This window comes from Aspergillus caelatus, assembly GCF_009193585.1.
Source record: "Aspergillus caelatus strain CBS 763.97 unplaced genomic scaffold BDV27scaffold_340, whole genome shotgun sequence".
In the NCBI taxonomy this organism is placed as follows: Eukaryota; Fungi; Ascomycota; class Eurotiomycetes; order Eurotiales; family Aspergillaceae; genus Aspergillus; species Aspergillus caelatus.
This window is the reverse complement of record NW_022475603.1, coordinates 19,950-33,775: the sequence shown is the minus strand read 5'-3', so window position 1 is coordinate 33,775 and position 13,826 is coordinate 19,950. Positions and strand designations below refer to the sequence as shown.

At 47.7% G+C, this 13,826-nt stretch overlaps 6 protein-coding genes across 6 annotated transcripts; 2 read left to right on the top strand and 4 right to left on the bottom strand.

Moving 5' to 3' along the window:
- Nucleotides 1-872: 872 nt before the first annotated feature.
- Nucleotides 873-2,153, bottom strand: BDV27DRAFT_163661 (VOC family protein; the record flags this gene model as incomplete). Its single annotated transcript, XM_032073578.1, has 6 exons — nucleotides 873-904; nucleotides 958-1,067; nucleotides 1,131-1,375; nucleotides 1,450-1,553; nucleotides 1,624-1,672; nucleotides 1,734-2,153. The coding sequence occupies 6 exons, from the start codon at nucleotides 2,151-2,153 to the stop codon at nucleotides 873-875; spliced, it is 960 nt and encodes a 319-aa protein (XP_031921445.1).
- Nucleotides 2,154-2,522: 369 nt separating this feature from the next.
- On the bottom strand, nucleotides 2,523-5,686 carry BDV27DRAFT_70835 (Zn(II)2Cys6 transcription factor). Its single transcript, XM_032077361.1, has 5 exons — nucleotides 5,435-5,686; nucleotides 5,359-5,373; nucleotides 5,210-5,301; nucleotides 4,756-5,146; nucleotides 2,523-4,690 (listed from the first exon to the last, which is right to left on the bottom strand). The coding sequence occupies exons 1-5, from the start codon at nucleotides 5,503-5,505 to the stop codon at nucleotides 2,833-2,835; spliced, it is 2,427 nt and encodes an 808-aa protein (XP_031921444.1). The 5' UTR covers nucleotides 5,506-5,686; the 3' UTR covers nucleotides 2,523-2,832.
- Nucleotides 5,687-6,571: 885 nt separating this feature from the next.
- Nucleotides 6,572-7,659, top strand: BDV27DRAFT_137872 (kinetochore subunit FTA4 family protein). The gene is made up of 4 exons (XM_032069090.1): nucleotides 6,572-6,759; nucleotides 6,871-7,039; nucleotides 7,114-7,176; nucleotides 7,234-7,659. The coding sequence occupies exons 1-4, from the start codon at nucleotides 6,594-6,596 to the stop codon at nucleotides 7,544-7,546; spliced, it is 711 nt and encodes a 236-aa protein (XP_031921443.1). The 5' UTR covers nucleotides 6,572-6,593; the 3' UTR covers nucleotides 7,547-7,659.
- Nucleotides 7,660-8,158: 499 nt separating this feature from the next.
- On the top strand, nucleotides 8,159-9,963 carry BDV27DRAFT_169537 (uncharacterized protein; the record flags this gene model as incomplete). Its single annotated transcript, XM_032075066.1, has 3 exons — nucleotides 8,159-8,974; nucleotides 9,039-9,099; nucleotides 9,161-9,963. 3 exons carry the CDS (start codon nucleotides 8,159-8,161, stop codon nucleotides 9,625-9,627), a joined length of 1,344 nt encoding a protein of 447 aa, XP_031921442.1. The 3' UTR covers nucleotides 9,628-9,963.
- An 83-nt stretch (nucleotides 9,964-10,046) lies between these two features.
- Nucleotides 10,047-10,486, bottom strand: BDV27DRAFT_163658 (L-rhamnose mutarotase; the record flags this gene model as incomplete). Its single annotated transcript, XM_032073577.1, has 2 exons — nucleotides 10,047-10,267; nucleotides 10,360-10,486. The coding sequence occupies 2 exons, from the start codon at nucleotides 10,484-10,486 to the stop codon at nucleotides 10,047-10,049; spliced, it is 348 nt and encodes a 115-aa protein (XP_031921441.1).
- A 470-nt stretch (nucleotides 10,487-10,956) lies between these two features.
- BDV27DRAFT_70784 (MFS transporter) lies at nucleotides 10,957-13,261 on the bottom strand. The gene is made up of 5 exons (XM_032077360.1): nucleotides 12,710-13,261; nucleotides 12,569-12,648; nucleotides 12,243-12,518; nucleotides 11,369-12,177; nucleotides 10,957-11,310 (listed from the first exon to the last, which is right to left on the bottom strand). The coding sequence occupies exons 1-5, from the start codon at nucleotides 12,875-12,877 to the stop codon at nucleotides 11,132-11,134; spliced, it is 1,512 nt and encodes a 503-aa protein (XP_031921440.1). The 5' UTR covers nucleotides 12,878-13,261; the 3' UTR covers nucleotides 10,957-11,131.
- Nucleotides 13,262-13,826: the final 565 nt, after the last annotated feature.

Sequence of the window (13,826 nt, the reverse complement as noted above, 5' to 3'; positions counted from 1 at the left end):
CCCCCCACTGCAAGATTTAATTCCTTACAAAGACACATGGAACGATTTCGGTCTATTTGCGCTCGGAAGTTTATCAACTATGAGACCAGTTTGGGTTGTCTGGGGGCAGACAGCAAATGCATTCGGGCGGACTATCTTCGGTGCAATTTTCAGTCGAACGAGAAAGTGAACCCAGACTGCCGGCGTGGAATTCGAACGGCACCATCCCCTGCAGCTTGAGGGGGTAAAAGGAATTTAGCCATTGCGATTAAGACCCGCCATAAACTGATTCAGCATGAATAACACTCGGGTTTGGGGGATCTCCAGTCATCGCAATGTATCCAGACCGGTTGCCCGGATCTTAGTAGTGTGAATAAAGGTAAATGTGTACTATCGCTGGGAGGGCTCTAACTAACGCGGATTGCAAAAGGCACTGCTATGCTCTCATCTCTTGCCAATCTGGATGAACCTTAACAAGCCAAATTCACTTTCTACGAGTAACATGTTCCCTAAACTATATGGGCTAGATGGCTTCTTTATGGATTAATGCTGCTAGCGCTTCTACTCCAATCTTTGTCCAGTGTTGGCCTATATTAAGGTGCAACATGTATTATTATGCCTTCCGATAATCTAATTGCAAAAGCAAAATCGCACGATGCAATAGTAAATTACAAATTAGAGTCATCTGCTCAATAATTTCTCTTTGAATATGGATGGTGACAAAGACTCAAACGAAGTCTAAGCGTAGCTGTCTAACCAACACATCATATAAATATGCTCGAAGAGAATGTTACTCCCTTACTGTAGTAAGAGCAAGACATTAAGCGACGTACCAATCTCCACCTTCCTGACGGTGTCGGATATAAGACGACGAGAAGGATCTAAGATTGTTGCTACTGCAGGAAGGTGGGAGGAAGGTCGGGACCTAGTGATACATTAGAAGAGTGGAACTATATTGCATCATACTCAAAGACCTACCCCAAACGTGCAAATTATCCGGTGTGGCAAGGGATCGATTCGTTGGGTGTTGGTCATTTACCAAATCACCATCCACGTAATGCTCGATAATGAAACGAGAGGTGTCAAACCTTTTTGATCAATTGTGTGTTAGCAATATTGTACCTTCGAGAGAATGATATCATGAGGCGTACCAATAATCGAAGATCTGACTGCCCATGATATGACGTCCAACGCCCCAGCAGTTCTCATACCCCTTGCTGCGGAGCCAGTCGTGACCCAGCACTTGTGTGTCAAAATCATGCGTCTCAAATGATGAGTGGTGAACGTGCGACCTAGGTCCCTCGAAAAAGAAAAAGCAATGGTGATCGACCATCTCCGAACCGCGGTCCAGATGGAGAAAGGTGGTTATATCTCTTCCGGTAGAATCGTGAATCAGCTGGACCATGTGGTAATGGCTCTTGGTCAGTATACGCCGAGCCTCATGAAGAGCCAACCCGCGGAGAAACTAACATCGCTTGGCTTGAAGTTGAACCGCGTAGTATAGAATTCAAACGCCTTCGCAAAATTGGTGACACACATTCCGAAATGACCTAATTTGTGCACAGGTGCAGGGCCTTTTGGTTTTCAAAGGTTCAAATAGTTAGAGGTTCCTAGAGATTAGATTGCTAGGTTCTTGTCGCTTACCCTTTTTGAATCGTTGTGTCTTGTTCCCTGGCCGGTGTTTGTCTGTTGGCTGGGGGAAGGTCAGAGGGTTTCTGAGGAGTAAGTTATATATACCAAGGAGATTAACTTACGAAATTGTAATCAAGTTGTGGAAGCACCTTCTCATCGGCATGGGCCTTTTGTCCATGAACAAGATGAAATGGGAACTTGTCGATGGGGTCATGGAAAGTGACGCAGCGACCACCACCTGGCGCATCTTTCAAGTCGTAGATCTCTGTCGCCCCAGGTAACTTTGTCGCAGCAAAAAGATCAGATTCGGATTCCACGACAAAGGCTGCACCTCCAAACCCGTCTTTTTCGCCTTGTCGCGCACAGTACACAAATGGCTCCGAACTGGTGCCACGGTAATAGATATCATCGCCCACACGCTTGATTTCCTGGAATCCGAAATCCAGTAGGAATTGATGGGCTTTGTCGATTTCTTTATGGGTGTAGAAGACATGTGCAATGCGAGTGAGGGTAATTCGAGATTCATTGCCTGAGGCTGCCATTTTCGCGAGTTGTCTTCGGTAGATTGTTGTTTCAGATAGAAACTCTCCAAGTGGTATTTCCCTTTTCTAAATACCCCGGCCCTCCCCCACAAAAAGCCCAGGGGGTTCTGGTGTGATCTTGCTTTCTAACGGGGGTTCACGGACTCGAGCGAAATTATCCCGATCCCGCACGGACTATCTTCGGTCAGTTGCTTAGAGCAGAAGAGGAACGAGCAAGTAGGGACATTGGATACTTTTTATAGGGAAATGGTTTCTCGCTGTTACTTTGGTTTTGGGACATTGGAATACGAACTAGAGATAGATCATCCTTTGTCTTCGCTGGCTAGGGGTGGGATACGTCACTCTGTATTTTGCTATAGACTATACCCCATTCCAATTCGCACCTAGGCGGTATTTGAAACATTACAAGCCTTAAGTGGAGCGGGGTCTACAGAAAATCCATAGACGATAAATTCGTGCTACGCCCAGGACCCATAGGGTACCCAGGTAGATTACAGAGGGCTAAGTCTCTAGCAAAAGCAATATATGGATGTCGGAGAAGAAGCAGAGGGTTGCAATACCGCATCACAAGCTGGCCAGGCCCTGCTGCTTTGTCAGGAGGGATGGAGTGGCCAATTGTGGAAAAAATAGTGGGAGGATAAATCCATCCAACAATGGTAAGAGTGCAAGGGGACGTAGTTCACCCTGAAAGTAAATCATATATTCCACCAGGAAAATCAAAAGTGGGCCAATCAAAGGCCTGATCGAGCTGATATACTGTATCAAGGAAATGAGAGTTCGGGGGCACCATGTAGCCCTCTGGAACCTGGTTCCTACTCGGTTGTGGAGGAGTCATATAGTCGAGCATTGCCATGTTATCTGCTACGAATGGGTGCTTTCGCGCATGGTTTTGGGATGTAATGTCTAATCTGGCATCAATCGGGGCTGAACTGGTGAGTGGGACACTGGGTGTTTCGGGTAGGTATTGAGAGACTTGTCGGGCTGTCCAGTCAAAATTCAGGCTGCGCTCTACGTTGTGACCTTCTTGGTCCGAGGCAGGCTGGTTGATTCTATCGGTGTCTTCCGATGCCCGCTTTGACGCTTCTTGAGAGGATGGACAAGCTTGAACTGCCGGTTTCTTGTTCCTGGCTTCCAGTTGCTCCTCGATCAACTCTAGGTTCTTCTGGAGAGCGGTTTGAATATCCCAAAATTGAACGCATCGCTTGTAGGTCAGATAAAGAACGTCGAAGCGCGACTTTACTAGATCTCGATTGGACTGTGCTTGAGCAAAATGTTTGCGGACCAGTTGCACCGCCGAGGCAAGCCAGATGGTGCTAGGTAGAAATGGATTAATATGCTGAACATGATCCTCGCAACTCCGGTTCACTATTCCTAGAATACGATCTGCTGCCTCGTAATACTGTCGAAGCGCTCCATTTTCTGTATCGAGCAGACTAAAAGTACTTCGACCAGCCGAATTTCCGGAAAGATGACGGCCACTGGTTTCAGTTGGACGATTTTGAGATCTGAATGCGTCATATCTGTAGATCATCAAACGAGCTAATTGGGTCATGACGAAGATATTGTAGATAGAGCAGTGCTGCTGTCGTTGAGATTCTAACTCCCCTTGTACCGGCGCCCCAAAGGCCAGATATTGATCGCGATACTGGAGATGGCTGGGCAAAGCCAAAGTAAAGCAGCGTACGGCGTTTGTCAATGTCTCCAATTTTTGACGAGCCTCCATGGCCGATTCGAGGGTTGAAGTCTGGCTATTTGGCATTTGCTGGTGATAGCCCTGATTACCTATGGCAGACACTCCTTGTGGGTCACAGGTGACCTGGGCGTTCTTCATCAGAGAATTGATAACGAGGAACCACGCTTTCGATGACTGATTACCACTGTCCTGCAACGCCTTCCAACGTTTGTTTATGTCCGTCTCCATAAAGCAGCTTGAAGTAGGGTGGCCTGAGAACCAGTGAGCGTTGTCAACTGGAAGCAATATTTCCATCTGGTTCCAGTTAATGGTAGTTGGCGTCCGACGGATAGTACTGGCAAAAACATCCATTTCCCAGATGGCCCAAAATGCACGACGCTTTTCTTCATCTTCTTGCCAGTGGTGGGGATCCTCCATTTTTATAACTTTCCTAGAATCAAGAAGATGCAGGTTTGTTTCGTATATCAAACTGACACACAATCCCAGAGATCTCCACGCCTTTCCGCGGACTCCCTGGGTCAGTCGACAATGCGTTGCAATAATGAGAGCCTGTATAACGCAAAGTGGCGGCATCTCATCGCCACACTCCGCGAGCGCCTCGTTTATGTACTTGAAAGCAAGGTCAATGAAGTATGCAGGCTGTCGGTGACTTTTTGCTACGAGCTGCACTGCGTCGCTAGCTACGTCGTTGGTTCTTAGCGCACCAAAACGTGAGGCATAACCAGCTATGGCTGCCAGAAGGGCAGTCAATTGAGAAAACGAAGAGATATTCGAAAGCTTTTCTACAAACGAAGGCTCATGAAAGATATTGATAGCGACCATGTTGTCGAAAAAAACTCGAATGCTGTTGGTGCAATTAGCTTGTCTATGTTCCACTTCGACAACTCTTTAGGTAGCCGAGGTCGTTACATTTTATTCATGAAAGCTTGCGAGACGCCTAGCTCTGTGCAGGCTTGACGGCAGAGATCTGTCTGCTGACCGTCCTGAGAGCTCGGGCTCTGCTTTTGGGAGGGAGTTGTGACCTCGTGTGATGGATGTAAAATGAAAGCGAGATCAAGCGTATTCAACTGAGAGGTTCGGTGTTGCGAGCTTCCCCGCGCCTCAATCCCAGTGGTCTCAGTAAGATCGGCGGGGACGGCGAGGGCCAACTCTTCTTTCTCCGGCTGATCGTTCAATGCATCGAAATAACTATCCCGTCGGCCATTGTCAGGACCAGGTGGCGGTCTAGAATGCGAGTTAATCTGTCGTTTCTGGGCTGTCTCATTCTGTCGTAGGCGTTTTCTCTTCTTCTGCGAGGACCCTAGATCTTGTCAATGTGCCTCCAACGTGTCACGGCTTATGGCAAAATGTGGCCATTCCATACCGATTTTAGGCCCGGGTTTCATTGACCGAAGCGGATAATTGCATGTCTGGCCTGTTTGATCACAGACCATACACCGCGGCAATGCCCGGTCGCTGACAGCTGTTACTTCACACACACTTTGGAAAGACTTGGTTCAAGTTTTCACGTACCACTTGACCTTACGCCTAGTCATCAGCACATAAGCCCCGTTCTCTCCTAGTCTTGAGAACATAGAGTAACACTTACTTGCGACATGATTGACAAGCCAAGTCAGATAACGACATTCTTGCGAGAGGCTTTCTAGGCTGTGTCCACATTCACATGTCATCTGGTGATATCGACAAAGGATTGAAGTAAAAAAGGACTATTATGTATTATGTCTTTGACACAGGACAATAGGGTGCTTGTCCGCAACGTAGTCCACCGCCTCGACGACCAGTTGAAAATCTGTACAGACGAAATCCAAGAGACTACTTACACAGTGCCCCGTGGGGTATGTTCCAAACGCGCGGTCGCATGTGTCACAAGACTCAAAAAATCACACCGAAGATGGTCCGATAGTGACGTCATTTTTTGGCCAATTGTGTCGATCAATTCAACATCCTATCATTAGTGGGATGGGAGGATAGAACTAGAATGCAAAGAACTGCGGTAGTTTCCATCAATTTCAAGGTCTAGAATGGGACTCAAGAAAGATCGGTTCCGAAATATGATCTTTGCAGTCTACTTACGATATCTTGTCACTTCAATGAAAAGTAAATCTTCAAGTGAAGTGGGAAGAGGCTCGATAACTGGGGAGTCTCACGCTGATTCTATCAGCAAAGATAGACAATTAGTCCACATATTTCTTTGATCGGCTGTTTCCAGTACATACGACCACAGGGTGTGGAGAACAGGGCTTCCCGTCCGCTCAGCCGTACTTAAGCCACACGCCGGGAGGTTAGTAGTTGGGTGGGTGACCACCAGCGAATCCCTCCTGTTGTATGTAATTTTTATTCTTTTGAGATTTTTTATCTTTGGGTCGTGTAATCTTGTCTACTCTGTATAGTATTTTGTAGAATGCCCGGGCTGTACTGTTTTCATTTATTATATAAACCACCCATCACGGCCAATTCTTGGAGAAGGCGCTATTGTTTAGGTATGCTTTGACAACATGTCTTGAAGTTTTGATTGCTCCATTCCTTTGTCTCAGCCATTGAGGTGCATTACGGTCGTTATTGAAGGCAAGGGGGAAATACCCCGTGTATAAGAATAGTAATGGTATTGATGTTATGACTGCACTACCACCCCCCTTACCTACTCCATACTAGTATGATGGCACGTGATCTGTTATCGATAGATAGCACATTGTTAGCGTCAAGCGATCGCGACTGCGACGGACAATGAAAGTCGGCGCGATGGGGAGATGGACTCAACGCGTACCATTTCCGAACTGAAGTCCTCCTTCATCCGGGCGCAGGTGCGTATCCTGTCCGAAAGCCTTGATGCACCCGAGGATTGGAGAAGCTATGCCGCTGCCTCGGAGGAGGATGACCTGAGCGATAAGGTGGTCAGCGATGTCCTACAGAAATGTACGGTTCGTGGAATACCTACTTGGCTACGGTTGTGGTCCTATGCGATTGACTACATTTGGGACTCTGCAATAATCTAGCCGTCTTTATTCCTCGCTGACTGGACTATAGTAAATAGCGCATTGAAGCAGCATAATCGCATAGTATACTCCTCCCAAGCAATCCAACATGTCGCACAGCAAGTCGCCAGCCTCTATTGGACGTCCGTGAACGATGCGATACGTGACCAGCATTCATTCGAGAGAGGCATCGAGAAGACGGTCGATTTGTCTAACCACTTGTGAGTCACGACTCGCTTGAAACCCCCTCCCTTACGGCCGCAAGAACCCCTGCTTATGAATTGATGCGTATCAGGAACCTTACACAGCTCCCCATGGAACTCGAAGACCAGTCCGCAAGCGAGGAAGAACGTCTCAGGTTGGGTCTACAATGTGGTGATCTGGGTTTCATCCGGCTGACAGGAGCTGGTTACAGGTATCAGAAGTTACGAGAACGCCTGGTCACTCTCGACAACCAGCGACAGCAGCGACGACGGCGTCTGGAACAGCTACGCCGGTTACAACACCTTTTAAAACCGTTTCAGGAACCGCAGCAAAATATTCAACCAAACCTTATTACTCGGGATGGTGAGTTAGTGCAGGAATTAGAGAAGATGAGGATGCTCGTTGCGAGGGTGGGAGGTCGCATCCAGCATAGCAAGAAGCGTGGTGATAGTCAAGAAGATCCGGCTTCGTATCGATTGGACTCGGACCAAAAGCTGGAAGCCCTCCTTGATATGACTGGGTAAGGAATGTGATTGAACATGATAAAACATAAGGAGGAAAATACAATGTCATAAAGGCTGAAAGGAAACGAGGAAAAAGAAGAAAAAGAAAGGAAAAGCAAAATACAAAAATCGAAATAATTTTAAGAATGTGAAAGAAGAATAATGAAATTTACGGGGCAAAAGCCGTGTAATTATGACTCTAGATTTATGTAGATGTAAGTATAAATGTAAATGTAAATGTAAATGTGTGGAATGCCGACATCATCAGTTGATCTCAATCTTATTATGTAGTAGTAAGCTTCCTCAACCTCCAAATGAGAAAGCGCGATCCTAAATTTAACAGGGCCCATTGCTTTCTTCAAAGTAGTGCAAGGGATGGAAGGTCATTGTCAGAAAATCACTGCAGCTGCACCAGTCACAGAAGGTGCCAGTGAAGGTCAAACACCGAGGAAGAAAAGCAAAGGGACTCCCTACCGGCTTGGCTGCACTGCTCCAAATATTTTTGTTCATATTCACACACCTCCAACACATTCACACTGCTATTACGACTGACCTTCATTCCTCCCCCTTGTTCTTAAGATTTTGATGGATCATCGATTGGGATCACAGGCTCCCAAGATGCAGGATAGCAGAATGCTGACCGCCTTGGATAGAGATCCGGAAGATCGGAATTCTGCTTCCGAAAGTCCGGTGCTTGACCAATTCAGTGATAGCGGAGGTGACACTGCTGAACATGCTGAACAAACTACCACTACAACAACAACCACTACTACTACTACTACTACTACTACTACTACTACTACCACCGCCACCACCACCACCACCACTCCTTCTCGTACAGTACGATTTCTTCTTCCTGTCTCTGTGGCACATTCTCCTACTATTGTTACCGAGTCTATTGTTGCCCCTGACCAGCCTATCATCATTGGCGAAACTACCTCGGGGACTCCCGCTAGGCGACCTTTCGTGCCTGGCCACCGTCGGCGTTCCACTCACGTAACTCGTCTGGACTTGGAGCGCTTCCGGAAGGACGTCTTAGGCATCGACACCCCTGGCTTTGGATTCGACGACGAAGCTTCCTTGCCCGCGGTTGACCCCTCCATTGACCCTCAGTTGGAGAGTCTAAACCGCGACTTTGAAGCTGTCGCACGGTCCATGAATAGTGGCACTACCTCCGACTCTGGTTCCTTCTCGAGCGGCGTCGACAACACGGGTAACCAATCCAATATGACCAACGTACCTCGTCAGTCAATGTCTCCCGCTATGTCTCACACTCCTAGTCAGGTCAATGGTGCTGGGATCGCTGGCATGAATGCGGGGATGCCTCTGAATGCGGGCCACCAGATGGATCTCCATCATCTGTACGACATGGTTCTGGAGCTGAGCGAGGTGTTGAAGAACAATCGCCAGATGACACAGAGTATCGTCTCCAGCGCCGAGGAGGTCATGGTATGTCTAGCGCCAACCTTAGTTGCGTTGTAATTTACGTGACACTCAGCTAACGATCATCTAGCGACGCTCTGCTTCAGAAGGCACCTCTCCAAACTTACAACAAGTCAATGGTGAGATCTCTGGTAAGGATCTTAAGTCCCCACCTCCATATTTGCGCGTCTCAGCCACTGACGAAACCTGCAGCTGCCCGTATAACAGAACTGGAGCGCGCCCTGGCCAGAGAAAAGCGTCTGAACGAGGTCTTGCGAAACGAACAAGTGGAAAACACAAAGCTTATCGGAGAATACGAACAGGCAGTTGGTACAATGGTCGAACAGATCCGTAACTACTGCCAGAACAACAACTTGCAGTATCTGGCGCAGAAGCGGCACTACAACAATCTTCTCCAAAACGAACGGGATGCGCATCTACAGAGCCGCCTGGAGCGTGATCATTGGCATAACCAAACCATGAAATGTGCGGAGATGATTCGTAATGCCTATCGTATTCGTTGCGAGGAAGAGAATGTCCCAGTCCGCGTCGTGGCTGGGCTCCAGAATGAAGTCCGTGCCTACCGCAACGCTCTTGGTATGGAGCCGGAGAGACCAGAGGATGAGTACGGATGGGAGATCCTGAAGGATGTACCCGGCGGCCCTGCCCCTGGGGAGTAGCTGACTATCTGGTCAGTTATGTTCCGGTTTCTACTTAACGAGCTACGACAATTTCCTTTCCATATCCTTTTGTTCTCTTGACAGGGCGTTTTGGAGCGGCTCTTGGGCGGCGACGGAATTTCCTAGTGCTGATACCCTTCATATCATTCTTACTCGTTCCTGTATCATAGCATTTGGAGCATATGCCGGCAAGGATACGGAGTCTGTATAGATAATTTCTTGGGGTGTTCGGATTTGCTGGTCATTATCTGGTAATCTTTGGAAATATCTAGCTACGAATCTTGTGCGTCTGGTGTTGGCTTAATTAATCTCGGCTCTAGAAGCGGTCGACTTTGTCCCGCCGATGGAAATAAATATTTTTTTTCTATCATGTATTCATTTCGGGCCGTGCATCATAGTAGCATTTAAATTAAATTACTTTAATCCGTGTAGAAAACCTCCTCCAATGGCTTCCACCACGAAGGTCCCTCAGCACTCCCATAAGCCCCAGGAGTCGGACTCTCTTGCATACCATCCGTCATTGTCCACCACTCCCTCACCTTAGGATTAGCCTTCATCTTCTCCATATCGCCCTCAAAATCATCCCCGACATATTTAAACGTCGCGAACAAAGTCCGATCATTATCATAGAAGATAGAATCTATACAAAGAAAACCCATTAGCCACAATCACCATTTTTTAAAAATCAAAATAAAAAAAATAAATCATAAAGAGACTACTGCAGTCACATACAATCCCGGATATTACACTCCTTAATCTGCTGGAGTACTTCGGGCCACACATTCGCGTGGCATTCTTTGTAGGCCGCCAGGGCGGATGGCTTGAGGTGGACTATTTGGGCGATTCGGCGGACAGGCATTTTTCCTTTTTATGAAAGTGTAACGTAGATGTTTTAACTCGGGTTATAGTTGGGGTGTGTGTGTGTGTGTGTGTGTGTGTGTGTGTGTGTGTGTGTGTGTGTGGCCTGGTTTTATATGGGTCAGTTTGGATTGGTGTTGTTGGGTGATAAGTCGTGGTGAAAGAGTAAGGGACTCACTTTGGTTATGGGTTCTATGTGTACTAGTAGTAGTGTGGCTGAATTGTGGTAATTGGATCCAAGTGAAAGAAGGGAGAAGATGATATTATAAGTGTCATAAACCCGGACCCTCGGTTTATTGATACAATATACATGTTTTTGATTGATGCATTGGAATCCACTCTCGGGGGGTTTTACCCCGAGATTTATAGACTACATCACTACACTTATACTTATACCATACCACACTAAAGTATGCTATACTACATACATACCAGTGGAACTAGAGAACTGTATTAAAAGTATGTATAGCATATAGTTCAACAAAACTTAATTTATTTAACTAGTATTATATCAATATCAATATTTGTATAACGCCATTATCCAACTCAAATAGATACATACAGGGCGCCAGGTATTCCCGAAAAAAAAAATTACTGCCATATATATCTTCATAACTCATATCTAGAAAGAAACTTAGAAACAAAATCATACCGTCTGACGTCTCGGCACCGGCCGAATCCAAGCAACAGCCAGGTTGGCCGCGATGGCAATGATCCCGATTATCCAGAGCGAGCGCGCGTAGTGCGCGCCGTTGTACCGGAATATGATAGCGAAGATGATACCTCCGAGGTTACCCATTCCGCCTACTGCGCCGGAGACGATGCCTTTATTTCATTGTTAGTTTTTTGGTTCTATTGGTGGAGGCCAATGGGGAAAGCATACCGTTAGCAAAGGGATGAACGTGCGGTACAACGGCGAAGTTAGCACCGTTACACGCCTCCAGGAAGAAAGCCAGGCCGGCTGTGAGTCCGAACATGGTAGCTTCGCTTTTTGGATCGGAGAATCCGAGCGCGAGCTGGAAGGCGCCCATTGCGACGCCTAGGAAGGAGAGGAGGATCTTCTTGGACCAGACGGACTGCGTGTGCTGGTAGAGGAGATCTGCGATGAAGCCGCCGGCGGGGCGGCAGACCACGTTGAGAAGGCCGAACATGGCGGCCCACTGGCCTGTCCGGGTTTGACCCATGTAGGGGAAGTTTTCGGCGTAGAATTCACCGAGGATGGAGTTGATAGCGAGTTCTGCACCGAAAGAGCAGGCGTAGGGGATTGCGACGGCGGCGGTGGAGAGGCTGAGGAGGACATTCATGGCTTCTTTGAAGGTTGGGGCTACGACGGTGTCGGTGCGGAGGGATTCGAGCTGGCCCGACATTGGAGCTATGGACTCGGGTGGGGAAGGGTTGCCTTTCTTTTCGATGTCGGCGACGATGTTGGTTATGGATGGTGGGCTGGATGGCTGGCTGGATGAGATGCCAGAGTTGATATTGACGATATTGCCGTCGAATCTGCTGGTTTCTTCGGCCCAGAGGTGGCGTTCGGACCATTTCCCTGTTGGGGTGTCTTCGCAGGTGAAAAGCATTGCGACGGCTATGACGACAATGATGATAAAAGGCACGATGTAAGCTACTCGCCAGGCTTTGTGAGATGGGAGGCCTTGGTTGTGGACGAGTGAGTCGAAGACGGCGGGCATGACGAAGCTGGTGAGTAACAAAACTTATTAGTCGGTTGTTGGTGGGCTTCGTATGCGAGAAGGAGTACAAACTACGTGATGCCGCCGCCGGCATTTCCCCATCCTGCAGCCAGGGAGTTGGCGGTTCCGACGATCTTCTTGTCAAAGAACCCAGTACACCAGACCTGGCAAGGAACGAATGTGCCTCCCAGGATGCCGACAAAGAAGCGTAAGGCGATCAGTCCCTGAGCATTGGTGACAAGCCCAGCCATCACAGTTGGAATGGACCCGCACAGTAGGAGGCCAATGAATACTAGACGAGGACCAAACCGGTCGCAGAGCGGCCCTGCGACGAATCGAACGAGTAACCTGAGAGGGTCAGCTAGAGTGTTGGATCCATTCAGGCGCGGATATCTTACGTCGCTAAAAGCGCAACAATGTTCGAGTTGGCAACTTCGGTCTGCGTCATCTTCAAGTCTTGGCGGATCGTGACCGTCAACTACAGACCGTTAGACTCCTATCTCATTCATTGTTAGGCACCGAATATAGGGAGAACTTACCAGAGGCGGAAAAGCATACCACGATAGGAATGCCACCATGAAACCAAGCCATGAAAAGAAGTAGACACGTCCATATTTGTCGAATGGGTTGAGTATCGGGATTGACCTGGCCTTTCGGTTACTTGGGTTGACCTCCGGAGAGAGGAAGAGTAGTTTAATGGAATCCATCTCCGAGCTAGCAGCCGCAGTGGAATGTAACTAAAGGACAAGAGATAGAATGATTGTACTGAATATCAATAACTATAAGTGTAGGGTATCAATATCACCACCAGGGTGTGTTAACAAGTGGAGATGTGATTTGGAAAGCTCTAGACAGAGAATTAGACCTCATATATAAACTCTTTGACAGATACTGGCAGGTGTAAACAAAAGCAAGAATAGCATATAATATTTGATTTCCGTAGATCTTGGATGTCCAAGAATAATTAACTTTCTGAAGGCATAAACTCTGCTGCATGGCATGCCACTGACAGTAGAAACAATAGATTAGATATTATTGTAATATGACAACGCCTGGTCATTAATCGTAAGGTTGATAGATAGGACATCATGGAGTCACACAAGTAAGTATATCCTGGAGTTTTGATTGGACGATTCTCATGGCTCTGTCCAGGGTCTCGATGTGGACAAGAGAAAGGGTTGGATGGGACTGGGCTTCCCAGCTCTAACGGGTGTGGCTAATAGGAAAATCATGTTTGGTCAGCGTAGATAAGGCCATCCGGGGGATATCTGCCGGCATTCAGCCCTTGACTAACAGCACCAGGCCGATAAGACCCTCTCTGTCCTGCAACAACTCCGCGGCCTTCAGGTCTGGGTGCCATGTATCACCCTCGGACGCAGACCATGGGACCCAGAAGGCGAAGGAGCGTGGACCAAGATCGACACCGGGCGAGATTCCCTTTCAATTGATAAACCAAGCGTTTCTCATTGGATACCGATGGATGCTGAGACTCAGAATAAGCGCCACATGAAGTTTGGGTTAACGTTCATGTCCCTAATCTTCCCGGACCGAGACAACGAAGAGCACGAGAAAAGCGAGACATACTCGATCGAGATCCGCGGAGATGTCAAGGGAAGAGCCCACTTCTTAAAGCATCCGATGGGGCTGTGAAGGATC

Excerpts from the sequence above, each read along its gene's own strand:
- BDV27DRAFT_70835 (XM_032077361.1), bottom strand. The coding sequence starts at position 5,505 with ATGTGGACACAGCCTAGAAAGCCTCTCGCAAGAATGTCGTTATCTGAC. Across the intron at positions 5,147-5,209 it reads GAAACCCGGGCCTAAAATCG|GGTCCTCGCAGAAGAAGAGA; the intron begins GTATGGAATGGC and ends GACAAGATCTAG. Across the intron at positions 4,691-4,755 it reads CAAGCTTTCATGAATAAAAT|CATTCGAGTTTTTTTCGACA; the intron begins GTAACGACCTCG and ends TTGCACCAACAG.
- BDV27DRAFT_137872 (XM_032069090.1), top strand. The coding sequence starts at position 6,594 with ATGGACTCAACGCGTACCATTTCCGAACTGAAGTCCTCCTTCATCCGG. Across the intron at positions 6,760-6,870 it reads CAGCGATGTCCTACAGAAAT|TAAATAGCGCATTGAAGCAG; the intron begins GTACGGTTCGTG and ends ACTGGACTATAG. Across the intron at positions 7,177-7,233 it reads AGCGAGGAAGAACGTCTCAG|GTATCAGAAGTTACGAGAAC; the intron begins GTTGGGTCTACA and ends AGCTGGTTACAG.
- BDV27DRAFT_70784 (XM_032077360.1), bottom strand. The coding sequence starts at position 12,877 with ATGGATTCCATTAAACTACTCTTCCTCTCTCCGGAGGTCAACCCAAGT. Across the intron at positions 12,649-12,709 it reads GGTATGCTTTTCCGCCTCTG|TTGACGGTCACGATCCGCCA; the intron begins GTAAGTTCTCCC and ends AACGGTCTGTAG. Across the intron at positions 12,178-12,242 it reads GCCGGCGGCGGCATCACGTA|CTTCGTCATGCCCGCCGTCT; the intron begins GTTTGTACTCCT and ends GTTACTCACCAG.